This window comes from Neolamprologus brichardi, chromosome 15 (genome assembly GCF_056152115.1).
Source record: "Neolamprologus brichardi isolate AB-2024 chromosome 15, ASM5615211v1, whole genome shotgun sequence".
In the NCBI taxonomy this organism is placed as follows: domain Eukaryota; kingdom Metazoa; phylum Chordata; class Actinopteri; order Cichliformes; family Cichlidae; genus Neolamprologus; species Neolamprologus brichardi.
The window spans coordinates 6,601,569-6,624,056 of NC_142118.1; the positions used below are offsets into that span (position 1 = coordinate 6,601,569).

Sequence of the window (22,488 nt, forward strand, 5' to 3'; positions counted from 1 at the left end):
CTTGAGAGATTGAATGAATCAGGTGAGTCAAAATTAAGAACGATTTGGATGTGGCTATTTCCGAGTGACAGGTGGGTTTCTTGTTAAACAATTGGTAGCCAAAGAATTTGATCTTGTTAATTTATAAATCAATGGGCACCATTAGACTGGTTAGATTTATTCTGTTTCGTAAAAATATAACTGGAGAGAGAGAAATCAGCCTTGCACAGAGATTTAGTTGGACAGGTTCAAGTAGAACAGACTCATGTTTGAAAGCCACCAAAGTCACTCTAAAGTTTCAAGGTGTAAGTTGACATCTAACAGGTGAGAAACTGTACATTCAGACAGAAATGGAAAAAATAACAGGGGGCAACTTAAAAACAGCTTGTCACTAAAATAACAGCAAAATATGTACTTCAGTGCACTATTAGAAGATCAGTTTGAAGATTCCCATCACTTTGCTGTTGTTTCTAAACAAATTCCAGTTGAATTTACCAGTTTGAGTTGATGTGAAGTACATGTTTTCCATTATAAGCTTGAATAAGGATGTTTGAAGTGCTGCGACTACAATAACCAACTATAAGTGAAAGATTTGTAGCCTATAAGCCTATGTTATGTGGGATGCCGAGTCCTCTCTGCCGTTAAATGAAAGACCTTAGTTACCATTATTGAATGCATAGTAATACAATAAAGGGAGTTAGTGTAGAGATTCATGCCCACATTGTCCTAGAGCTTCATGTACATCAGCTTTGAGGTGGTTATATTTGTAAACAGAGCCTTTTCTCTCTATTTCAATCCTTCCTCGGTTTCAGCTGAGGCAAAATAAAAATTGTGTGTGGGTGTGCTTGGGGTGTGAAGGGCCTGTGAATGGTAAATGCATAATGGTAAATGTTCTTTTCAAAAGATGAGATGTGCACAATTTAGCAGTGATGCTTGGAAAGCTGATAGAAATAGAAACATTGCTTTAAAAGGATTTTACATTCTTAAGAATCCTGATTTAAATGTTAATGGTGACTGGTTGCTTTTTGGATAATGGATTTTGGTTTTGCAAGAGCAAATTGTGGTGATTCAACAGACAAAATTTCTGCTCCAAAATGTCTCTGGGAAAAACTGGGCCTTTTACCGCCAGGAAACCATATTATCTATCTATCTATCTATCTAACTTATTCTTCTGAGGAAACTTTAGTGTTTGCATTAATGTTACTTAGGCAAGTACCATAAATCTAAATGGTGAAGCAGATCAAATATGACCCTGTAGGGCAATAGCATGTTTGACAACAGCATGACCATGTAACCCGCTACTTTGCAAAAGGCTGCTGAGTAAAACTTGAGGAACATGAAACTAGAGCCCAGGGTGTTCATCCAGCCTCTAAACTCCTCAGATCAAAATCCCAGTGACTGTCAGCGGGATGCACTGGAACTCAGCAGCCTACAGTTGCCCAAACTCAGAGTTTCAATTGCAAATGCACTGGTGGCCTGGATGGAGGCAACCTGTCTCCAAATAATCACAGACTGCCTCAGGCTGACTGCAATCACTCTCAGGTAGATTAGCAACATGCTGCAATCAATCCGAGTAAGTGTGGGACAGTGAGTGCAACTCATCCGCATCTCCACTCAGCTGGTTTGCAACTGGTTGCCAAGCGCCCATGTCATTTTGCAGTTAAGTGACCATACTGCAGAAACTAAATCACAATTTGTGCAGGAATTTCTATTTTAGATCTATGAAGTTCAGGCTTTACTCTGAATGCAAATAGTTAATTTGGGAAGTTTTGGTTAAATTTTGTTTGTAGATGGCAACAATTTGCCTAAAGTTTGCACTAAAGTTGCTTTGAAGATGGCAACTGACTGAGTGGTTCCAGACCCATCTTTGACTCATCTTCAAAGGCAACAAGACTTCAAAGACTGCAGTAATTTTGAACGTGCTGCGGTCTCCCACCACTGTGACTCCAGCATATACAATTGTATCAAAGCAAAAAAGTCCCTTTAAAATGCTCGCCGCTGTTAAAATAATTTTCTTACTGTAATCTTAATGTAGTAACACACACACACGTGCACCCAGACTGAAATAAGGAGACGGGGATAAGAAGATATTAGTTCTGAATCTCATATCCTGTTTTATTGTTCAAATATGGCAGAACAAGATATACAACACAGTACAAACAACACACCCACTCAGTCGGACATACACGTGGAAACATGGAAAGGCAAACAGAGAAGACATATTTGTACGCTTGTTCACACACGCGCACACACACACGCAAGTCTGAGTTTCCATGATTGATACAGACAAGAATTTCTCAGGGGAACCGCTGATCAAACGTCCCACAGACAAACACATCCACGCTTTCACAGACACATGAACAGGCCAACAGGACAACTTGTGTATTAAAGGGGATTTTAAGGAGATTAAGGACCTGGTGACAACAAAAAAAAAAGCGAAAAGAAAATCTTCAAAGTCCACCGTAAGACAGCTACCCCCCTCCTCCTCCTCCCATCAGTCTGTGTTATTGACCGTTTAAGTAGGTTCCACAGAGATGAGAGTGCATTTTCCACACCTGTTCTCACTGCAGGGAAATGAAACCTCAAACAGCTGAAAATCAAAGTCACTTGCTTTTTTCTTACAATGGAAATAACACATTTTCTGTTTTATGGTGGACTTTTTAATTTTTTTTAAAACATTTAACTCAAGAATCCAACCCTTTAGCCTCAGGCTGATGTTTAAGAGACTTTGGCAAATCGCCGAACGTACCCCACACGCGGGGTAAAAAACATCCTTCAGGAAAACAAGAATCGCACGAGTTTGTTTTAGTGACTGAAGGCCACTTTGATCTGAACAGTATAAACCTGCTCTGTAAAATCCGAAACCAGTTTTTAAAAACATAAATTACAAAAATCTTGTGCTTTGTACACTTTCGAAATACAAACTAAAATCCAGCGTCTTCATTTTTTATGTTTTTACATTAAATCGTGTAAATCAGCTGTAAGACAAAGCAGCTAAACAGATAAAAGAATCACCGTTCTAGCTGTTTCCTGCAGTAATATCTAATTTAACACTGGTGCGTACGTATTTCTGAATAACAGTGGATGGATTTCATGAGCACAACGCTATAAGGGCCTATGTCATTAAGCTTACATTAAAAAAAAAGATGGAAGACAGCGAAATTAGGAGCTGTGGGGTTCTCAGCTGTGAGGAGCTGTTGTGTGACTCTCAATCACTGCTTGCCTTTAACAGCTCTTCCATATACAGTACTACAGAATCAGATGCTTCTCAGCATCAGCATACTGATACACCCCAAAACAAAAACACTGAGCCTCAAACAAACGGACTCCAGCCTGTGTCACAGACTTAATAATTGACCAACGTGCGGCGCGCTGCTCTTTAAAACTGCATTTCATAGAGAATCAAACAAAAAAAAGAAAAATCACACTAATGTATTAGAGAGGAAGGTGAGTTCTGAAATAAATACTTGAGTCTAACAGTAATAACAGCTTGTCAAGGATTTAATCATGAAGGTTTTGGCATTAACGGAGATACGTTTTTGGCAACTCATAGTGTAATGTTACGCTGAAGCACATCATTTTATTTTGTAGCATCCCCAATCCACCAAAGTTAGTGTTTTTATTTATTCTTAGTGGAGGTCGATTTATAGGATTTTGCTCAAAAGCATCACTTAATTTTCCAAAGTGAATCTATCTCAACTCCATGATTGTCTCGGTGCTGCCTCAGTAGTACACGCTCTGGTAATGCAACTGTAATACATGACACTTAAAGCAAAGCTGTGGAGTGGGGGCAGGTTATGTCAGTTTCTGTACCAGACGTGAAGAAGATAAAATAAAATGCTAGAAATTTAAATAAGATCTATTTAAGTGGACTGCCAAATGCAACAGAAGCTTGCACAGATTCAAGTCCAGCATACTGACGCGTGTCTCACACTTAAGTTTGAAGAATCCAGCCAGTCACACGGCCTCTTCAGCCTCAAAGATGAACAAATGATTTTCTGTCTATGAAAGCAGAAGACATTTAAAGGATGGTGAAAGACTCTTCACCTGAAACCGTTTCAGCAAAAGGCTTTTTTTCATTATCAGATGGAAATAAAGAACATTTCAAGTTTATTTTAAAAGGTAAACTAAACTATAAACAAAACTTAATTTTTCTTATTCTAAAAGGGCAGTTTTGCAGTGACGGGTCACAGTGAAGCCTTAAATACGGAGTGTCTCTACAGGAGTGCTTCACATCTGTGTTCTGGGTTTGACGTGCCAACATGTACCCCTCCCCCGCAGATCAGTGCAGAAGGAGGGGCCAAACTCTTGCTGTTAGATGTAGGACAGCAGAGTTGGTGCGGTAAGTCAACAGGCTAAACAGGCTGGCCTGTTAGGACGGTCACCTGGCGTTAATTTCAAGCTACATTACCTATTTAACTAGCACTGTGTCGAGCTAGGTCAGGTGGGCGGGTGGCTAGCGTGGCTGGCTAGCTGGGTTAGCTGGTCAGCAAAGCGGGCTGACTGGTTGGCTGGTTCAAGCTTTGTACCCAGGTCTTACTGACTCTTCTCATGTCTAACCAAGCCTGGCTGATGGTGTCCGGACTGCTGGTTTTTCAGTCACTGCGCCTCGGTCGGGTGAGGTCACTTCCTGTTCACTGTGATGGAGTTGGCTGTAGTGTTCGTCTTTGTAGCAGTTTCCTCTGTATTTCCAGGGGGCTTCAGTGCGGCAGCATTAGGACCGCCCCCATTCTGAAGTGTTTCCTGTTTGTACTGTTGCAAGGCGCGGTTGACGGCGTCCTCGACCAGTCGCTTGCTGACCTTCAGCAGCTCCGCCTCGTCTGGCTCAGACCGGCGACGCCCACCTGGGTAGCAAAAGCACAAGTATATGAGCACGTCATGTCGATTAACAGCGAGTTGAAAAAAGTAATCAATCAACTTTGCCAATAAAAGAGTTTGTCAGCAAGATTGCGGGGAAACAAAAACAAAGAAAATCACATAATTGATCAAAATCAACAAATCTTAGAAGATCAGTGGAATTGTGCCAAAGGAGGAAGCCATCCAGGCAGATTCAAATTACTGGACATAGCAAAACATTTTACATAAATATTGCCTCAAGGTCGAGAGTCTGGTCAGTAACGACCCCTCCTTCCCTTAGTTAGCTCCAGTTGCTAGGCAAAGTGTGTACCACTTGCAGTTGCCGAGTTGCTGCTGGAGTTGGTGGCAACAATGATGCAGCACATGGGGGACGCCAGTGAGTAAAACTAGTGAGTAAAACTTGCTTCTTACCAGTGCAACCAATATGTTTCAACACATTGACTTTAAGTTGAAAGTCAAACGTTGCCACGTTTCTGGCTTGCATATCAATTTTGCAAGTTTGACTCCTGTTGAGTAAGTTGTTGGCGAGTATTTTCAGACAAGCTGGCATCTGCCATTCAATCTATGATGCAGCACTAGGTGCAGCACACTCTTTGCTACCAATTACACCTGGCAACTCCAAGCAACCTCCAGCAACCACTTGCCAACTGGTTGCAGAACACGTACGTTTCCCTAGCAACTGGATGTTGCCATAGGGTCAATGACTGATCTGTAAGCCTGTGTGACTGAGGTCTAAATTTGTTTTAGCCCATATTACGCGTAGTTTTAAAATGTAATAAAGGCAAATTTTATATAACTGGCACCTTCAATGTTAAAGGCGACCTATTATATTTTCACACACTGTTATAATGATGGGTGCTCCTATTAAACACAAACCAGTGCACAAACATCTGAATGATGTCAGTGGTAGGAGATTTCCACAGTATTGTCATCAACCTGAATGCAAAGCTACGCTACACAGCCCAAGAATAAAAACATGGGAGTGATAACAAGGATGCCAATGAAACTCTAAACCCGATTTATACCACCATCGTCAACTGTCAGACTATAAATGCCCCCTTGTGCCTGTAAAAGGGCATGTTAGAGCAACATCAGTACTCAACAGAAAAATATCCAAACCCATCACGAAACTGCTGATTGTTCTCTGTGTTTGTGGCTCCAGCTGAGCTTCCACTTCACCATATGTGTCAGGAATTAGTCCGTTTTTAGCTGTAGTGACATTTAACTCGACGGTAAATTTGATTGCAGCACTAAGCTGCTTCCTGTGGTGTCTGAGTGCCTTTCTGATGAAAGCACGACCCGTTTCATTCTTTTTCTAATATGCTCAAAATGAAAACAGAAAATAACCATTAATCTGACAATAATTAATTGTGTGCATTCTCCACTCATCACAGACTGAACACGGCGACAACAGATTGATGTCCCAATAGGAAAGAAGTGATCGTTGCAGAGATGATAGTCACAGAAGATGTAAACAGCTGATATTAATTTCCTTTTTGGTTTGAACACCAAAGCAAATCATTTAAGTTTAGTTCAGCTACAGACAAAATGGCAGACAGAAAGACAGCAACGCCAGTCAGAAGAATTGCTGAGATGGTCAGTCAGTCAATAATTCATGTAGAAAAAGAGCAAAGCAGGCAGGCAGGCTGTAGGATGGACAGGCAGGAGCAAGCCATTCAGAAAGAGAGTAATAGAAAAATCATTCAGCCGTCCAGTCTGTCTGGCGCACACAAACACACACACAGACACGGACGCACAAACACTATATAACCGCATTAGCTTTTGATTACCAAGGCCAAGCACAAGATTCGCACACTAACCCTCTTTACCACAGAATCCCACTGGGCCCATAGGTTTGTTTCATTTGAAATCAGCGTCATGCTCTATTATTCATTATACAGCGAGACAGAGCATACAGCAGGAGACGACGACGATGATAATTTTGCTGAGGTCAGAACCAGCCAAGAGTATGATGCGTAATTTATTGTCATCTGTTTTTTTACATCCGACAGAGGTGTCTCAAACCAGCCATGTGTCACATTCTGTTCTTATGTTTTTTCCCCGTTTGTTTTGTTGTTTTTAAATATTAACCTGCAAGATGGTGAAATTAAATTAAAGCAAGTTCTGATGCTGTGTTAATTGTTCAGTCATCGGCTGTTAGACTGTTACATAAGTGACAATCCACACACACAATGAGTCATTTTATATGAAAATCCTTCTGTGCAGACTGCTAAATTAGCATACCCATGAATAATAAATACAACAAGGTGCCACCGACCTTGCTGTGCCCTCTGTTAATATGCAAATATCAGTGAAGTGCATCTGCTGACCTCTGTGCAGAATATAATACAGTGGCGTCAGTCACCAAAGACCGACTGTGAGCTGAAATCTGTTATCTAGACCACTGGAATAAGTCACTGTCGCGAGTATATCACCTCCGCCACGGTCTGATGACACGAGCACTGTGCGACTGTGGATTTATGCTGTTTATGCCAAGCGTCCAACCTGCTAACAGCACGCCAAACAGAAAACAGGAGTCGTCAGAACAAGCCAGCAGTTGCTTCTCACTCCAACTTCCCCGTGTGCTCGAATCAGCTTTTCCATCTATTGTTTTTGAACATGTTGTTCTGTTTTGGCAACTTGAGGTTTATCGAGTTGTGATTTCTACAAAACACTGCTGCTGCTGTTGTACTGAGATGTTATTTGATTACCTGCCTGCTTGTCTTTTTGAGTGAGTCATACCTCTGATTGATGTTTGTTTTTCTATCGACCCCTTAGTTTTAGTGACTGAATTCACTGAATATGCCTTTTCTCAGTAAAACTGCAGGCACATTTCTAAGTAGCGCAGAGTGGCGCTCCTAGCACTAATGATCGCAATCGTTTAAATCATGTGACGGTCACCCTGTTTAGTCTTTGCTCCACTCTTAGAACTCCCTCACAGTCAGCGCCACAAACCGTCCGCTCATTACTGATGACCGGTTTCTGATTCATGAGATAAACAGCAACTGGGCCAATACTTATTTATTTATTTTTTAAGCAGGGAGCATATTCTGCACTTTACTTAGGCAACCTCCTAGTGGGCGACAGTCTGAAGTAAAACAAACATTAAGATGTTTGCAGTCCTCTCTGCTGTCAGAAACCATTTAATCAACATTTAAAATGTAGTAAAACTGCAGTAAATGTAGTTAAATTAAACTGTGCCTAACAACAGTAAAGCTGTAATTTGGTCAAACTAATCTCTGCTTTCTTTATTTAATTAAACTGTTTAACAACACCCTAAGACTATGTGAGGTCTCCCTGTTTTTGTCACATTCTTTGCAGCCAGGTTGCAACACCTTGTTCATCTGTAGACTACTTCTGTTTTTTCTTACCCATCCCAATTGAAGTGCTTAATCTTAGCTATAATAGTTATTACAGGACAAACAAAAGTTTGAGTCAGCCAAGAGAGACCAAAAACATTAGGTGTAGATTGTACCTCATATCAGACACTGACGGCATGTTTCTACAACTGTTTGGAGCCAAACTGTCTCAGAGTTTTTTCCCATCCGTGCAAGACTGTCAGTCCACTGTTAACCTCAGCTGTCAATGCCGAGTGACGTCTACCTTTATTTACTCTGGAGGAGGCCGTAAACCTTTGTGAAAGCAGTCCAGTACGGGTGAGTGAGTCAGAGAATCCTACTTCACATTGATGGCAGCCAGGCTGAGGAGAATTGTTGAGGGTATGCTGAACTGCTGAGAGTAAACGCAGCAGTTTTTGTTGCTCTTAGCTGTTGTTAATATCTGTTAGCTGCTGTTTGTCAGCATTAATTAAACTTTCTTTGATATGGCCTAACACATTACTAGACTCTGGGGCAGCTGATTGAATACATTCTCACATTGTATGAGAGGGTATTCAAAGTGTTTATCAGACACTTGAGCCTAACTTTAGCCTACATACAAAATGTTCTCCTCCACCTTTGGAGTACTACATATTTGACTGGTCTATAGCCACATGTGTAAAACACCAATAGTTGGAAGGGAGATGTCCTTCCCAGACTCTGTATTCAAATATGGTGGATGGTTTGTTGGAAGATGCACACGTAGACTGAGTACAATATGCAACCCAATATTGATGAGTGTACATTTAAAAAGTGCTTCTTCAACATTCTTTTCAAAAATTATATTTTTTGCTTTGAGAGAAACTGACTTGCTGGGAAAAATGAGGAGCTTTAGAAAGCACATTGCTTTCGAACAACTTTACATTGCCCCACCACAATGGAGACTAGGGATGGGTATCGAAAACCGGTTCTTGTTGAGAACCGGTTCCCACTGTTTCAATTCCTTGGAATTGTTTGCCATTTTTGCAATCGATTCCAGTCACCCCAAATGACGTCACCGCGTTGCGGAGCGTCATTTACCTGGCAGGAAACACGGCGGCTCAAATGCTCAAAAGTTTGGTTATACTTTATGAGAACGGATGACAACAGGGCAACTTGTAATACTTGAAAAGTAGATATTTCATTTAAGGGAGGAAACACTACGAATATGCAAAAGCATTTGCTCACAAAACACGCGATGACCTTAAATGAATGTCGTGTTTTTAATTCTGCTCCGGACTCGTGAATCTCAACCCAGCAGCAGCGGTAACGTTTGCACGTCCTCTCCCGTTAATGCTGCAGGTAAATAATCAACTAACAGTGCATATTATGTTAGCGCGATCTGCCTTATTACAAAACCTGCCATTACTGTGCATTTAGGTGACCATGATGAGAGAGACAGACAGAGTCTGGCTCAGATGCTGGCAGTTCTCGCTGCAGTCTACCTGTAGCGTCTCCTTTCAGACCAGGATAGACGAATGTCACTGAGCAGTGACTAAGTTTGTGGTAAAAGGCTTGCACCCATTTGCCACAGCAGATGCCCCCGACATTCGGTAAGTGAATGTGTTTAATTGTAGGCAGGGACATTACTGGATATTCTTGTGTAATTGCTACTGAATAATTTATGTTATACTTTGTTATTGCTACAGAAGAATATTTATTTTATTATTTTACATTTACAATTTTTTTTTCCTGGGGACCCTGTGACACCCCATTGAAGAGCCGTAGGCTGTGGATCTCCTAAGATCTCACTGTTGGGTTTGTAAGGCCATGTTACTCCTAAATTTCTATCTTGTTCAAAGAGAAGATATAAAACAAATTTCTAAGCTAATCGACCTTAGTGTTCTCCTTTTTTTTTAAAAAGAATCGATAAGAGAATCGATAAAGAATCAACAGAATCGAAAATGGAATCGGAATCGTGAAACTCTCATCAATACCCATCCCAAATGGAGACTGCTGGCTCAAACTTAGTTGAGTAATGATTAATATTTATAAAGGTTGCATATAGTGCTGGCTCCAAGTTAACAGTAAAAGATGTCGTTGGCGTGGCTGGATTTTCTTTTTAAACATTCAACAAAGACATCCATGATAAACTCTGCAGCAGTTCACATATAAAAGCTGAAAACTGTACGTTAATTGTGTTTTGTTATTGATGTTTTGTTAAATTTTATGTTGGATATTTGAGGGTTTGTATAAGAATGCATTAGAGCTGGCATATTTAAATATGTTTGGTCTAATCATCATTTTATGAATTGAGAAATAGCCCAGTCAGTGACGGTTACAGCCAGAACAAACTGGGTGAAACCTCGCCTCTCATCAAAACAGAAGAATCATATCACGGTGGGAACTGTGTAATTTACTGCACAGGACAAGACGACTACAAGAGATATTCCTCAACAGGAAAGGTTCTATATGAAGCATATTTGCCTTAATTAATTGAGGCCAATATGGCTTGGGCCTCAGTCCCGCAGGCCTAGCGACAAGTCTGCGCAACTTCCAGTAGCTATGGGTGTTCCCTGACTATTTGGCAAGTGGTTGCTGTAGGTTGCTGACAGTCGCACTGAAACCTCCTTGTGACTGTGTTGGTCAACAGCAGATCAATAAGGTGCAACTTTTACTCCGTGAAGTCTCCAATTCCCCTTTGTGTTGCACTTTTTCCAAGTTTCATTACTACTTAGCAAGTACCAGCTGGTTGCAGAATGATTTGTAGGCCTACATCACTGGGATTAGGCAGGTTTTCATTCAGTGGCTGGTTCTACAGTTGAATTGCAGTTTGTACACATGCTAAACCCATTACATGTCCACTAGTTTCTAAAGGTCTCAACCCAATTTAAGTAATTTATTTGCATATAGATTTAAAATAAAACACATGAAGAAGGAATGTCTGTAATAAAATATGTGTAAGTAAATACCAAAGTAAGAAAGGTAAACCTAAAATGTAAACAAGGATTATGATTTAGAGTGCAGGATGAATTCAAATGAGGGGGATGCAACTGAAACAAATACATAAAACCCAGCAGCACGATTAATGGACAGCCTACTTAATCACTTCCTGCCCAGATGCTCTAAATAGGACAGAGGCTGCTTCTGCTTCCACCATTTACGCTAACTTAATAAAGAGGAATGAGATTGTCTGTGATTGGATTACAACAATATTAGTAAAAATACTGAGAATGATCAGAGAGACGATTTGGATACAAAAAAGCAACGAGATGGTATCCTCTTTTGTAATCAATAAACTGGAGATTATTCCAAGGTCGGAAGTAATCACACCATTAATCAGCCTGAATTTGATTGTTGTGAAGGTATATGGGGAATGATGGCTTTAGGGTCATTGCAGTTGTAGCTTGTAATCAGATGCAGATCACATTTTGAATGAACCCTCCCAACTCTGATTGCACACATGTGACGGGAGGAGGACACGTACTTGAGCGTTTAGCACGGACTGGAGCCTGAACCAAATCTGCAACACAAGCACAAACATCAAATATTAAGTAAGCACGAACAAACAAAGCAGACATATTCTGGCGTCTCAGGGATTGCACACACTCTCCAAACAGCACCGTTACAAGAGCCTCTTTGTGTGTTACCACGGGGGAGATACTTTCAGTGCTAGACAGCAGTGATTTTAAACATTAGGTTTGGACCCCGGGGCTACATGAAGCCTAAAAAGGATGCAGAAATACTGTGAAGGCAAAACTGTTAACCAAAGCCACTGAGTCATACTACCAAAATACTGCATTAGGTTGGACAGAAGGATGGAGAAGGAAAGCAGGGCACAATACCGTGGGCAAGTTTTCTTCTTGTAAAAGTGGCTTTTAAAAGAAATCATTTGCATACCAGAAGCTTTTATTTTGAGGCCGCACTTCAGAAAATGAAACACTGGACAAGATACGATGACGTAAGAGTGAACTAAAACCGTGACTTAGCGCTTCTTGAGTTCCTTCCGTTGCATTGAACACCCAGAAAATATCGCTTTCGATGCCAACCTTACGTAAGGTGGTTTCGTCTCGCTTGTCAAAGGTCTCTTCTGTGTCTGTATCTGTTAATGTGACTGCGTGTTTCTATCTGCCTATTCAGTCTTGACCTGTCGAAGTGACGGCCTTTATGATGGCAGTAAAGCCATCCTCTGTACGTGTTTCTCACCCACACACACTAGCAGAGAAACAGATAAGCTTTTCAAACTGCGGATAAACGGACTCCACAGCAACGAGGCTGACAGACACATGAATCTCACTCGCTCAACTTATCTCTCTCTCCCCCTGACACACACTCTCAGTGCTCCCACAATTTCTCAAAGCGCCAGCCCTCCTCGTATCCTCTCCTCTCGCTGCCACTCTGCTTTTACCTTCTCTAACCTCGCTCTCTCTTTATTCAAACATTTGTTCCTCTTGCTCTCCCTCTCTTTACCTTTTTTTTTTTTTTGCTGGCTGTGTAGTCATGGTGACAGTGATGAGAACCATACACACACTTTTAACAGCAAAAGGAGGTTGTACCGACTTTCCATCTGTTTTTGTTGTCAAGTTTAACTCTCTATAGCCTCTAAGTATCATCTTCTCCCAAACCAGTTTGTCTTTTCCTATTTGGCTTCTTTGCCTCTTTCTTACGGTCCACTTCCTCACTTTTTGGCCTTTTTCAAGTCTCTAAAACAGCTTTTTTGGTCTTAGACTGAAAGAAAAAAAGAGTAAAGAAAAAAGTTGCAAGCGGTCTGCACTGAGGTCTCATCATCAAGGAGAGACCCTAATCATACGCTAATGTAATTTTTGTTCTGGTCTCTAAAACAGAGGGGCAGAAGTTCATTGGTTTTCTACTTCGATCCAGGCTAATGTATCTGAACTATCATGACTAATACATCTTTTAGTGTAACTTTATTGACTTGATTTTATCCACATCAAAACTAGAATTACAGCATTACAGTTAAAATTATTACATTACAGCCTTGCAGTTGTGTCCCTCACGTAATCAGTCAAGGTGTAGTGTAGACTTTAAAACTCATTTTATTAGTAATTCAGTTTCTTATCTTTCCCTGAGTCACTGAATAATAGAGGTGGGGGAAAAATTGATACTGTGTAGTATCGTGATATTTTGTTTGCTGATAATGTATCGATACAGGGAAGGCAGAAATTGATATTTTGCACATTGTGCGCTGTCTGTCCTGCGTGCTGCACAACAACATTCAATATTTAGTATTTACTGCTGTTTACACTTAGCTAGATTAATGCGATGGTGTTGTGTTTAGTATGTTGCTTTGTTTTTTTTTGCTTGTTTTCTATTCTTTTTCTCTTAACATCTTATCCCTCACTCATGTCTGTCCCGTCTGTAACAACTGAAAATTAAATAAATTAAATAATAAAAACAAAGGTCGATCAAATGGACCAATACGGCAATGCCATGATGATCCATTTGGCGAAATAAATCCATTGGGTATCCTTGTTGGTCTTCAGACAACAATTCTGACGGCTAAAGAACCAAATGGGACAGGCAAAAAAAAAAAAAAAAAAAAAAAAAAGATATTTTGTTACAAAAAAGTTTTTGCTCTGACTTCAGAGCATGTTGATCCTTTTTCTGAGCAAGAATCCTGACATTCCTTCACTGTCCAAATGTGTTTAACTTTTTTTATGGCAGCAATAAACATGACAGTTTACTTATTTTAATTTAAGACATGTTTTATTTTAATTAAGTTTAAAACTTTTTTATTTAATGTAAAATTATATTTTGCTTTAATTTACTATCAAATTCTTCAGTTGCTGAAGGGGCTGCATAGTTTTCACAAATTGCATAGTTCAGAATAGCTATAATTGTACCAGATGGTTGCATTCAGTTAAGTTGGACTAGACTGTAATACAAACCGTTCAGTTTGTCAACATTAAAACTGACTGAAATGAGAGAAAGACTGAGTGTGAGACTTTGATATTAGATAAAATGAATATTGATAAACTTTACCTTTATGTACAGAATCCGAATATCGCAAAATATTTTAAAAAATTGCAATAATATCGTATCGTGCGTTAAGTATTGTGATAATATCGTATCGTGGGATGTATGGTGATTCCCACCTCTACTGAATAATGGTCCAAACAAGGGGTTTTGCAAATCTTTTGATATTACAGAAAAGCTGACCCTTGATCTTTTACAGCCACAATCTTATCAGTTCATCCTTGGCTTTAGCAGATAGATGGAGACTCCTTTCAAGAATTACTGTGATGACATATTCACAAGAATGGGCTTGGCACTGTCACCATTGACAAACAAACTCTAAGACGTTTATTACTAAGTTTATTGTTATATCTGTTGCTGAGTCCATGTGAAAAGTTGTGTAAAATGTAATTAGTTCCCTCAATGTGTTTAGGACATGTGACGAGGTACATAAAGACATATGAAATCACTATTCTGCTACTGCTGCTGCTGGTTCAGATCCACAGAAACTCAACCAAATGAATATGCATTCAATCAACAGCAACAGAAACTGTCTTATTAAATAAAACACAAGTCTAATCTTAACATGTGGAGTGGTTTTCAATAACTCAAAGAGGTTTTCTCTTAAGTTTTCTAAATAAAAAGGTCACTCTGCCACAGTCACAGCATGTCAGTGTACTGATGTCAACATATAGTTTAAAGCATCGGAGCTGCTGGGTGTTCTTGATATGTTCTCCTTTAACTTTGTTCCTCCCTGATGTGCTCCTGCTGTCTCGGTCTCTAATATCTTCCAGGTCTCATAGTTGCTTCGAGAGGCAAAGGTTGAAAGGTTCTTGGTGTGCAGACGCTATGTTTAGGATTTTGACCGTACACTGTCAGCTTTGAGTCTGTGCAACGTCAAGTGGCAGTGTGTGTCTGCTCGAAGTCACCACTCCACTGTAATATATGTTGCCCTTTGAAGGGACTGTTAAACACCATTACTGCAAATTCTCTTACACAACCTCCCCTACTTATTCATCTTGGTTTTAACAGCCTCTTCTTCAAGAGAACCATTTGCAGGATTCTGTTGAAACCTGGTCAATTTCCCTTGAAAATATCACCTCTTGGATGGATGGATAATCTCCTGAGTCCAAACCGGAAATTAAACGTACCAGATAACGGCAGCTACTGATGATGCAAAACCGTGCACAGGAACTAGCTGTAGTATCTAAAATGATCCTTAATAATTGCATTAAATTGAATCTAATTTACTGGATTGTGTTTGCTAACTATCTAAAAATCTGCTGTCATAAATACACTCTTTTTACTTTGAATGAGCTGATCATTTTTGAAAGCTCTCGCAGGGGTTTGAGCAGAACATCAATGGAGCATATCTGCAGAAGGAGGATGAAAGGAATGGGTAAATAAAAAGGAGGAGGAGAGGAGCGTGTTCGGGCCCTAGAGGAAGGCTTGCTGTATCATGAGTGCGTGCTTTGACCTCAGCATCCGCAAACAACTGGGAAAACAGAAGAATTTCATAGTAGTCTAATAATGTAGAAGAGACTGAATGTAAAAGCGTCTTCTTCAGTACGTGACTTTAGGAAGCAGAGGGTAACAATATCTGCGCAATACGATGGAGCTTGAAATGAGAAAAAGCAGGGGAAAAAAATGAACTCGGTGCATTTGAGGACAAAGACGAAGAGAGAAAGCTGAGGTTGAAAAAGAAGAGGCCGGCGGGGTTTTGTAGGCTGTGGAGGGGTGGGTTGGGGTATAGAGCACTGACAGTTTGCAGAGAAATATACCAGAAAGTTTTCCATACTTGATTCTGACTGCAGCAGAGTGCAGCACATTTATGCCTGATTCTCAGCAGCCCGTATCCTGGTATACACTTTATGAGGATGAGCTGTCCACGGATCATTTATTATTAAGCACCAGGTTAGATTATTAGCCTCTCAAAAAGCAAAAAAATGCGCTCCCTAAAAACATGCAGGACGCAGTATTAATCCGCCTGATTAAACATTTGCTTATCTGCATTAATTCAGATCAATAAACCTGCCAGAAATGGCTTTGAAAAGAAAATTCAAAGTTTTATCACCGAGGAAAATTCTGCAGCTGTAACGTGGCTTAATTTTCCACTACTTTATGAATCTTGCAACACAAGAAACTAATTACGTTTCTGACCATCTCTTCGCCGTGCCAGAGCAATGGGATACAGCAGGGTGTTGGTGCCCAGATGTGTGCAACTCAACCAGCGCAGTGAAGACAATTTTAATGGCTAAAATAAAATGAGACACAAGGAGGGACCCACTAATCTGCTTTCATATCATTCTAAATACAAAATAATGAGATAAAAAAAAAAAAACCCAATGGTGATACATAAAGTGTGATCAGTGTAAAAGTGTGATTGTTAATTTCAAGTTTCTCTCAATAAACTTGAAAAGAGGGAAGCTTCCTGATTTCCACGCCGCTCAGCAAACTGAGCTAATGAACTAAAAATGGACACGGCTGGTAGCGAGCCAAAGCCATGCTGACTGCAAAATTACACACGGAAACAAAGTGCTGCGGACTCATAGATGGCACCAATAATCACCAATAATAACAACAAATTTAGTAAAGTGGGGTAGCATTACTCTGTGGGACTATAACTGCAAATATTTCAACAACCTACGCTGTAGTTCCAATTTTTTCAAACATTTTGAAAACGTGGCAGCTTTAATACTGAAGCAGTCCAATAATACTTGAACAAAGTACGTTTTCAATTTTTTTAGGCAGCAGTGGTTCCAACAATTACCGTAGTTTTTTTTTATAAAAATGATTATCACAAACTCAGTGAGAGGAAATCAGTTAAATGAACATCATGCAGGAAGAAAGGCTGATTAATATGCGAAAGTTTGACTGAATAAGTAAATGTAAATACTGCAGCAACAAAACCAAAGTGTCCATCTTCTACTTGTGTTGAGCCATTTTTATCTGGTCCAAAAATATAAATCCGACTGATGAGCTGCGAGAAATGTCAGCAGATCCAGTGAGCAATGATATCTAGCCCAAAAGACCAGCGCTGCCTTCATTGAGCCATGTGACCGACAATGAATAAAGATAACAGTTTCAGCGTTGCTTTCATCAACTTAAGAAAAAAAAAGTGGCACGTGATCTTTTAAGACTCGGCCTGTGGGTTTGACACTGGAAGCAGACATTAAAGCTGCGGAGCCGGGCATGATCGGCGTCTGTGAACTCAGTTTGACTGTGCATCAAACAGCCCGGTCTTTTAGTGTGAATGGAAAACAAGCACGGGAAAAAAAAATCCCACTGCATTTTGATTTGATATGTTTCGGTCTTTTACTCTGGTGTGACAGAACAACACATCATAGTCTGTTTGCTCATTTCCACACCTCACCAGTAAGCAATGATAGTAAACTGGTTTATTACTTACACTGTATCTAATTTGGCTTTAGTGTGTGCTGGAGATCTTTATAACGGCTGGAGACAGTCTGGTCCGGTTCTAAAACAAATTGCGCTTAAACAGAGTCTGCACAAACACAGACGCTGGCTGCAATCCTGTCACAATCAAGCACTGATGGGGAAAAGGCACTGAAGAAGTGAACATCACGTATTGATTGCACCTTAAAAAAGCAGACAGTGGGTTGTCTTCATGTAACAAAAGCTTAGTCCCCAGGGCCCCCAGGCCATTCTTTGGGCCATGTGTGGTGTAATTTAAACCCAATGTGACTCACTCCTTAGTATCAGGACATGAGGAAAAGGCAGACAGCACTCAGAAATGGCCTTTTCTGCTCAGTGACATGGGCTGTCAGGTCCACTCTTATAAAAACACACTTACAGGTCATGAAAGAATGGGAATATTTCAGTGTTAGTAGTACAGAGAAAGGTTTTTGAGTGCTTTGGCATTAGCAAAACTTCTGATCTGATTACTAATCCAATGTGGTTTGATCAAAGACAAACATAAAACATCTTCAATTTAGGAGAGGAAACTTTAAATGTGGGTTTTATAAATAAAAACACACAAAATCCAGTTAATCACACACTTATTTTCTTTACAAAAATAAAAAGGCTGTTTGGTGTGAACCATGCAAAAAAAACAAAACAACTTAAGACTGTTGACAATCTTCTTTAGAGTTGACATCTGGCTTGGATCACATAAAAAGCAAGACATGTAATGATGACAAGTTAGAAACAAAACCAAACAAAACCCCCAAACCCATGGGTAACACCAAAACGTGCACAGATCAACAAATTCCTAAAGTCGTGTTCATGTGTCTATCATAAGGAAAACACTGAATGGTGTTAGAGGAAGGCTGGTTCCCAAAAACCAAATCTGCAGCATATTTTAAGTTTGTGAAAGATGATTTCAGTGCTCCACAAAACTCTTGGAGTAGCGTTTTATGTGGACACACGAGACAAAAGTCGAACGTCTGCGGTTGAAGAGACGTCAAAGCAGACCAACACAAACATCCTACCCCAACTGCGAGGCATGGTGGAAGGAGCATGGTGATTTTGGGCTGCTTTGAAAGGTGACTGTTGCTCCTAAAGGAGATGTTACTAAATTCGAGAGTTTCCCTACTTTTTCACTTACCGAGTGTGTCTGATCAATTACAGCTTCCTGTATGTTGTTAGTTCAGTCAGATTGTTTCGTCTATAAACACTTGAGCCCATCTGATGGGTAATCATTTCAGAAATCCTTTCATTTCCTGATGTTTCCATACAACAAGGACGAGTGAAACCAGAGAGGCGCCAGAATAAAAGAAGATATCTTAGCACAGAGGAGTGGCTGGGAGGAAAGAGGTGAAATGAGCAGCGCTGCATCCATCTCTTCCCTTTATGTGTTTCTCTTTGTTGTCGACTTGCTTCCCCTCTTCCGCACGTGGTCCCTGCTGACTTCATCAGCACATCTCACAAATACAAACACAGCTGGATATTTATGTCACAGTTGTGCAAACCCATGCGACAGGGAAAGATGTCCGATCAAGGTCATTTCTGCTCTTTAGTTACAGATCATGCAGGTGAAAAGCTAACACAGATATCCATATAGAGGCTGTGTGACTGTTGATAGCTTGTCCCAAGCATGCTGTGTCAGGAATAAAGTTTACCTTTACCAGACTGTTAGAAGAAGAAAAGAATCTAAGATATGGGTACAAATTAACTGCACTGAAAGGACATGAGTGTTAAGAAAGCTGGTTTAAGTAAGTTTGAATGCGGCATGGTTGTTGGCACCAACAACAGCTGCACAACAGTTTCTGAGTATTTTAGAAACTGCTGATATTTCCCCACACAACCATCTCTAGAGTTTACAGATAATTTTCTGAAAAATAGAAAGGATCCAATGAGCAGCAGGTTGTCTGGGTGAAAATGGCTTGTTGATGTCAAGAAGTCAGAGGAGAATGGCCAGATTGTGTTGAGCTGAGGCAACAGTGAAGCTATTAGACACTGAAAACGATGACTAGTGATCATACAAAGTGAATGACATTCCCTGACTTCAGTGGACCATGGGTGAAAAAACACTGGCAACACAGAGTGAGTGGACCTGAGATAAATGTTTCTGAACTATCAGGTGAGAGATTAAAGCGACTACCAATGAGAGCCCAGGATACTGTTGACTGACGTGTGACTTCGTAGTCGAGGGTCAACACTAGTCAACTGGAGCCTGGAAACTCTGCAAGCAACCAGCTGTCAGCTTCAAACAATGCAAAACAACCTAACTGCATCTGTTTTTAACGCCGCAAATCAAATAACCACCTGTTACGACCAAGCTATAGAAGAGCACACATAAATGCATAACACATTGAATGTTGAAGCAGATAAGCTACAGCAACAGAAGACCAGACTGGATGGCACTCCTGTCAATTAACAACAGGAAACTGAGGGTATAATTCACACAGGCTCACCAGAACTGGACAACAGATGATTGGAAATATGTTGCCTGATTTGAGGAGTCTTCAGTTCTGCTGTAACATTTAGATACTGGCGTCCAAATTGGGTGTAAACAACGTGAAAGAACAGATCCATCCCACGTTGTATCAATGGCCGAGGATAGTGGTGGCGGTGTGGGACATGGTTTCTTGTAACACTTTGAGCCGAGCATCATTTAAACACCACATCATACCTGATTATTATTGCTGATCAAGTCCAGGATTGGGTTTCGATTACATTTTTCACAACTCGTCCTTGCACAGAGCTCCAACATCCCCAGGAAATCCACGTGCTCATTAATACTCAACTAAATAACAACTGTAAGAACACATCTAGCTCTCATATGGCATTTTAATGAGTATGACAAAAAAATGGCTATAAATTAATTCCACTGTTTCAATTTTCTAAGTTTCACCAGCAGTGACAGCCAACACCACCGTGTGACACCCTGTCTTGTTGGTCAGTGTTTTATTCACACACAGATACACAGCAGGAACACAAGTACGCATGTGTCTTGTTGCGCTCACGAGGGGCAACTGTCACCACATCACAGGGGTAGCATCTGACCTACAGAACACACACACACACACATACACACACATATTTGTTGTGTATGTGTGTGTGTGCGTTGGCTCCCTCTACTTGCCTCTGTCTTTGTCTCAATATTCCCATTTCTCTTAAAGCCCAATCCCTCCTTTCTCCCTCATTAGTTTTCATTCCCTGCGCCGCTCTTTCCTTTTCTCTATCCTTCTCTCTCCACACAGAAGTAGGGCACAGTGGCTCGACTGTTTATAGCAATGCAGCTGCAAGCGGGGGAAAGAGCAAAGAGACACATCGGGGAGAAAACAGAGAGAAGGAGGGGAGAACACACTCAGCCCAGTTTAATATTTCTGCCCTTACGAAAAAAGAAAACACACCCACACACACACACACACACACACACACACACACACACACACACACCTTCTGCAGACGAGCCATTTCAGCTGGTGTCAAAGTCTGTCTTTATGACCTCATGATCAGCACGATCAACATCTCATGTAAGGCCTGCACACACAAACATACCCTTAACTGACCATAAATCAGTGGACGATTGTATTACTTTGTATCTCTGTTTAATTATTAATCTAACTGACAGGTCGTAGAAAGCATCATCTACCTTCTACGTAAGCGTAGCCTCACACAGAGACTAGCTTTCCTATTAGTATCTACATTAGATCAATTTCAATTTACCGACTCTCATTTCATTACTGGGACTGAGACAAACAAATCCAATTTTACCGAAGAGAAAAGAGAAACCCTCACACTGACTGAAACCCTCCTTTAACTAGAGCAAATCTATATGTGGCAGCATGTGTGCATTCAGTTTAAGACGAGATGTATTGACTTTTAACACTACTCTTTGATGTAGCGTTAAATGTTGTGACATGCTATGACCCTCCACAACAGATTGTGTGTGTGTTTTGATAATATTGGAGGAAGAGAGTAATAATTGTAATTCTTGTCCTATGACATGCAGCAGCACCAAAAACTACGCTGCACATTCATGCAAAACCCAAATTAACTAACAATACAGCTGCTGCAGAACAATGAGAGGGAAGGCTACAATCAAACCACAAAACTGCTCCCATAATTATCCTCTGGAGCTCATTTAATTTCATGTAAGCTGATGAAGAGCAGCCTCTTTTTGTCGCTGTCACTTAGTGGAAAATTTGTCCCCCGACTTTAACTATTTATTCATTTGAATTTTCCTTTAACCGACCGCACATATTGTGCAACGACCCCGTGCATTAGATAACAGTTGGTGCTCGAAGAACAAAAAAACATCTTCCAGAAGACGCGTTAACAGGCCAATCCATGGCACATGACGATTAAACAAATGCAGAATGATAACCCAAGAGGCATTTACATGTTATTTTACATCCGCCCCTCCCTCCACTCGAAAAGCGTTTTGCTTATTGTTCCCCTCAGTCGGATATTTGACCTTCACTGCGCAGCGTGACTTGCAGAGCTTGACTGTGAGATGAGCGTTTTCGTATTTGTCTGCTAAAAGGTCGAAACTTTCTTTGTGCCCAACTTGAATCTGAGTTTTAAGACGTGCCACATATGACGATGACATTGTGGCAAAGCAACAAATCGGAGCCAATTATGCCCAAAATTGTAGCTCGGCCAGCTGATACGCTGACCGCAGACCGAGAGTTTCAGTGAAACAGCGGGCATCGAGTTTAAAACAATCAAATAAAAACCATAGAGTAATAAAATATTTTAGAACAGCTGTGAAGGGGGATGAGTAGATCTAACTTCAAGGAGCATTATTGGAAAAGTGCGTCAGTGTGACAGGATCTTTATCTTACAGTCCATTATATTAAAGCAAAGCAGCAAAAGTTAATAAAAGAACATACTCATAGGTATTAAATATATTTTATACGATTAAATAAGAAATAGAAATAGAAACTTATAGGCAACCACAAAAGCAAAA

At 40.5% G+C, this 22,488-nt stretch overlaps 1 protein-coding gene across 1 annotated transcript in view; it reads right to left on the minus strand.

Moving 5' to 3' along the window:
• Window positions 1-2,077: 2,077 nt before the first annotated feature.
• akap7 (A-kinase anchoring protein 7) overlaps window positions 2,078-22,488 on the minus strand; it is a 46,478-nt gene continuing 26,067 nt past the window's right edge. The window contains exon 10 of the mRNA XM_006793084.3: window positions 2,078-4,823. Coding sequence (XP_006793147.2) covers window positions 4,603-4,823 — 221 coding nt within the window. The 3' untranslated portion in view covers window positions 2,078-4,602. The remainder of the gene's footprint in view (window positions 4,824-22,488) is intronic.